The sequence below is a fragment of the Pungitius pungitius genome, chromosome 3 (assembly GCF_949316345.1).
Source record: "Pungitius pungitius chromosome 3, fPunPun2.1, whole genome shotgun sequence".
NCBI classification, from domain to species: domain Eukaryota; kingdom Metazoa; phylum Chordata; class Actinopteri; order Perciformes; family Gasterosteidae; genus Pungitius; species Pungitius pungitius.
The window spans coordinates 40,001-45,000 of NC_084902.1; the positions used below are offsets into that span (position 1 = coordinate 40,001).

Below are 5,000 nucleotides of genomic sequence, written 5' to 3' on the forward strand. Positions count from 1 at the left end.
ATCCTGGGCATAAATTCGGAGAATAAGGAGCATGGGCTCCACAGACTAAGTTCAAATCGTAATATAGGCAGAGACCCAGAGGATCCTAGGCCAAAAGTCGGAGAATAAGGAGCATGGGCTAAGTTCAAATCGTAATATAGGCAGAGACCCAGAGGATCCTAGGCCAAAAGTCGGAGAATAAGGAGCATGGACTAAGTTAAAATCGTAATATAGGCAGAGACCCAGAGGATCCTAGGCCAAAAGTCGGAGAATAAGGAGCAGGTGCTCCAGAGACTAAGTTAAAATCGTAATATAGGGCAAAAAATCGGGACAATGGGGGCAATTTTCTGGGCTACATTTTTTGCTCCGTCAGAAACTAAGTCAGAATCGTAATATAAGTCCAGAAGCCCAGAGGGTCTCTGGGTCTTTGCTTATTGTTCCGATTTTGGGTGCTTTAAGGCGGACCCCAGGGGCCACCCTGCGCCCATTAAAAAAAACCCTTTGCTTTCGAGTAGAGGCCTCCAGAGCAGGGGCCCGGGCATCACACGGCCCACTGCCCCCCCAACCGAAGCCTTATTGGGTCACATTTAAAGCTTTTTGGGGGTGGCAGGGCTGAAACTTAAAGGAATTGACGGAAGGGCACCACCAGGAGTGGAGCCTGCGGCTTAATTTGAACTCACCAGGCCCGGCTCGGACACGGACATTCGCCGTACATTGGCCTGGGACACGGACCTGACGCTCTGCCATTCGCCGTACATTGGCATGGGACACGGACCTGACGCTCTGCCATTCGCCGTACATTGGCATGGGACACGGACCTGACGCTCTGCCATTCGCCGTACATTGGCCTGGAGCTCCAAGGCTGAGACACAGAGCGGACATTCAGACATTTACCATACACTGCCTGGAGCTCCAAGGCCGAGACACAGAGCGGACATTCAGACATTTACCATACACTGCCTGGAGCTCCAAGGCCGAGACACAGAGCGGACATTCAGACATTTACCATACACTGCCTGGAGCTCCAAGGCCGAGACACAGAGCGGACATTCAGACATTTACCATACAGTGTATTGGCGCATATGAGACAGTCCCATTGCCCGGACATTAGCGCCCTACACCGTTACAAATGACCCATTTTGGGAGTGAAAACCCTAACCCTAACTAGGGCTGGCTGGCTGGCTGGCTGGCTGGCAGCAGAGGTCCCATGTGAATATCAAAAATGACTTTTCCCGTACTCGAACCGGGTACCACAGAGTCCCCAGCCCGATGCGTATCACACTGAGCTATACCGCTCACAGGCAAATGGAAGGCGAAAGTAGGTGCTGACAGTGAGTGCTTTCCCTCCAGCACTAAAACGTGGGTACTTGAATCCGTTTTCAGTGCATTGTTTCTCGGTCTGAAAAATGGCTTTGCCCGGAGTCGAACTGGGTACCACAGAGTCCCCAGCCCGATGCGTATCACACTGAGCTATACCGCTCACAGGCAAATGGAAGGCGAAAGTAGGTGCTGACAGTGAGTGCTTTCCCTCCAGCACTAAAACGTGGGTACTTGAATCCGTTTTCAGTGCATTGTTTCTCGGTCTGAAAAATGGCTTTGCCCGGACTCGAACCGGGTACCACAGAGTCCCCAGCCCGATGCGTATCACACTGAGCTATACCGCTCATTGCTGGGGAGGTGATCTGCAAAGTGTCCCTTTATTTAGGGACATGTTCTTTATTCCTACCCGAGGAACTTCCGTCTGATTGGTAGGGAGATGGTGGGCGGAGAACGCTGTGATTAACAACACCTGTTCACGGGTGTCTAAAAGCAGCGTCTCTTCAGCGTTCGGTCTCTTTATTCGAGTTAGTGGAGGTGAGTACTGAAAGAAATGTCTGATACTGTGACAACCTGCCCGCTTTGCCTAGGTGTGTACGCTGCTCTGCCGCAACATTTAAGGAGAGCTCACGGTGTGCAGAACGCGGAAGAGAGGGGCCTGCTGTTGTCGCTGGCGAGTGGCAGAACAAACATTCGTGAAGAACCTTGTCCGGTGGTGGGGTGCAGCTACAACAAAAAAAGGTTAGACCGTCACCTTTCTGATGGGCATCAAGAACTGAGTGCCGCTGAGTTGGCACGACTGTTTGCAAATCTAAAGAAGTGTGTAGCGGTGAGGCGCCTCTCAGAGCTGCGGGCCAGCTTGTCGGGAATAACCATGGTGTCGCGGCTTGACACGGCTGTGACCGAGGACAGCCCCACCGATCTGGCTCCGTCTGGAGTGATTGCGGAGAGCCCCACCGAGGGGCCTCCGTCTGCGGAGAGCCCCACCGATCTGGCTCCGTCTGGAGTGATTGCGGAGAGCCCCACTGAGGGGCCTCCGTCTGCGGAGAGCCCCACCAAGCTGGCTCCGTCTGGAGTGATTACGGAGAGCCCCACCGAGGGGCCTCCGTCTGCGGAGAGCCCCACCAAGCTGGCTCCGTCTGGAGTGATTACGGAGAGCCCCACCGAGGGGCCTCCGTCTGCGGAGAGCCCCACCAAGCTGGCTCCGTCTGGAGTGATTACGGAGAGCCCCACCGAGGGGCCTCCGTCTGGAGTGATCCAGGGAAGCGGCCATGACACAGAGCCTGGTGGTTGCAGCATCAGGAGGTGCATTGCCACCCGGAGTTCTCTCAGCGCTAGGTGTTGCCAGCTGCAGAGGAAGGTGGCTGTGCTCTCAAGGAAAAGGAGGAACCTCTCCACGTCCCCGATCCCTGTCCAACCAGGGAGAACGGAAGGTTTCGTCGGACAAAGTAGATCAAAATGTCCCCAGTTTCCAGAGTCTGTGGGTGAGTCTAAAAAGCCACATACGGCTTCCATCATTTTAAGTTTGTGCTTTGCTGACTTTGTCTCATTGCATGTCTGAAGAATCCTACCTGTCTGCGTATCGCCTTCAGCAGCAGGGCTCCAATCCCTCGGTAAAGCGGAAGGAAAACGCCACATCCAAGGTGGGAAGAGTCCGAGACTTCTTAGCCTACATGGGGGCTGGAAAGAATAAGCTCCACCTGTGGAACTACCTAGACAACCCCGAGCGTATATTCAGGTGAGTGATCTACTTGGATGAATACTTTGAAATAATTTGACTTGGATGAATACTTTGAAATAATTTGACTTGGATGAATACTTTTAAATAATTTGACTTGGATGAATACTTTGAAATAATTTGACTTGGATGAATACTTTGAAATAATTTGACTTGGATGAATACTTTGAAATAATTTGACAATCTCTGCTCCTTGTCCCCGTGCAGTTACGCAGCAAGCCTCCAGCCCAGCAAGACCGTCACGACGGCTGCAATTTATCTAAAAAATTCGTCCCAGTTCATGAAGTATTTTCAGCAAACGCCCCCGAAACAATGCAGACTTTCCCGGGGCCAAATAGTCGGTGTTATACGGGCTCTGGATGCCTCTAAATCTAACATCCAGACACCAGTAGTCCTCCACCAGCTAAAGGTGAAGTCGGATAAACTGTCCCGGTTGGTTTCCCGTGAGACGCTGCGTAACTGTCAGATGAGGGCGGAAGCTGCAATCCCAAAGCTTCTGGGTAAGTGTGCTGGGTTCATTGAATCCACCGTACATGATGTGTTCAAGTTTGACTTAATGTGATCTTCCTTAGACTGCATGGAGCGTGGAAACAGCACCCGGGAACGGTACGCCTTTTTCGGTCACTTGTCCGCCCTCCTGGCATCCCTCTATGGACACCGGCCGGGCGTATTCAGGAACATGACAGTGACTGAGGTGCTCCATGCTGCGGAGGAGGAAGAGTGCGAGGCGGACACCATCACCGACCCTGGCTATGTTATTTCGGTAGGTGTGTGCTCCCCAAATAGTGGTTTATTTCAATGTATTATTCTATATATTCCCTGGGGCACAATAATTAAAGTGGTTTATTTCAAAGTGTTTAGTTGCATTTATCTATTTCTTTAGTGGTTAAATTCAAAGTGTTTTAGTGGTTTATTTCAATGTATTATTCTATATATTCCCTGGGGCACAATAATTAAAGTGGTTTATTTCAAAGTGTTTAGTTGCATTTATCTATTTCTTTAGTGGTTAAATTCAAAGTGTAGAGACTAACCTTCCTTTTTTCCCCTCTGTATGCAGGTGGCGGAGCATAAGACTAACAGGGACTTTGGCGCAGCACAGATCTACCTGCGCGCTGAAGAGTACTCCTGGTTTAAAAAGTGGCTGGCGGTGCGGGGAAAATGCAACCCCACAACGGATCACTTTATGGTAGGCGATGGAGGAGGGCCAGTCACCAACCTACTCCAATGCATGCAAGGTGCATGGATAGAAATGGGGCTGCCTGGCCGGCCAAATTTCATGGACCTCCGCACCGCAGTCGCAGCACATGTAAGGATAACTTCCATGTGCATGTTTCTCTAACATTGAATGCTTGGTCCCTGCTAAACGCATTCCTTTCTCCTGTCTAGGCCAAAAACTTTCATCCCGAGGATGTCCGAAGGCGCATAGCAACCTTTATGTGCCACGACGTATCAACTGCTGACCGCTTTTACACACTCGTCCTGAATCCGAGGCAGGCCAAACAGCTACGTATCCAGCTGGAAGAAGTTGTTGCCAACCCCGACCCCCCGTGTGCATCGTCTGCAACTGAAATAATACCCGTTTGAATAAAACAAGTTGTATTTTTCTAAGTGTTTAGTGGTTAATTTCAAAGTGTTTAGTGGTTAATTTCAAAGTGTTTAGTTGTATTTTTCTAAGTGTTTAGTGGTTAATTTCAAAGTGTTTAGTTGTATTTTTCTAAGTGTTTAGTGGTTAATTTCAAAGTGTTTAGTTGTATTTTTCTAAGTGTTTAGTGGTTAATTTCAAAGTGTTTAGTTGTATTTTTCTAAGTGTTTAGTGGTTAATTTCAAAGTGTTTAGTTGTATTTTTCTAAGTGTTTAGTGGTTAATTTCAAAGTATTATATCTTACCTGGGGCACAATAAGCACGTGCTCCAGAGACTAAGTAAAATTCGGAGAATAAGCAGAGACCCAGAGGATCCTGGGCCAAA

The 5,000-nt window shown here is 49.5% G+C and overlaps 1 protein-coding gene across 2 annotated transcripts; it reads left to right on the forward strand.

The window, feature by feature from the left end:
- Nucleotides 1–2,454: 2,454 nt before the first annotated feature.
- LOC134127005 (uncharacterized) lies at nucleotides 2,455–4,626 on the forward strand. 2 transcript variants are annotated; one of them, XM_062561474.1, is made up of 6 exons: nucleotides 2,455–2,780; nucleotides 2,889–3,034; nucleotides 3,242–3,534; nucleotides 3,607–3,797; nucleotides 4,092–4,340; nucleotides 4,421–4,626. In XM_062561474.1, exons 1-6 carry the CDS (start codon nucleotides 2,568–2,570, stop codon nucleotides 4,616–4,618), a joined length of 1,290 nt encoding a protein of 429 aa, XP_062417458.1. In that variant the 5' UTR covers nucleotides 2,455–2,567; the 3' UTR covers nucleotides 4,619–4,626. The 2 variants fall into 2 exon arrangements, with proteins under 2 accessions (XP_062417458.1, XP_062417459.1); XM_062561475.1 differs by having other exon boundaries at nucleotides 2,892–3,034.
- Nucleotides 4,627–5,000: the final 374 nt, after the last annotated feature.

What these genes read in the sequence shown, in the direction of transcription:
- LOC134127005 (XM_062561474.1), top strand. Translation starts at nt 2,568, where the DNA reads ATGACACAGAGCCTGGTGGTTGCAGCATCAGGAGGTGCATTGCCACCC. An exon ending in AACCCCGAGCGTATATTCAG is followed by an intron (nt 3,035 to 3,241) that starts GTGAGTGATCTA and finishes GTCCCCGTGCAG; the next exon opens with TTACGCAGCAAGCCTCCAGC. An exon ending in TGCAATCCCAAAGCTTCTGG is followed by an intron (nt 3,535 to 3,606) that starts GTAAGTGTGCTG and finishes GATCTTCCTTAG; the next exon opens with ACTGCATGGAGCGTGGAAAC.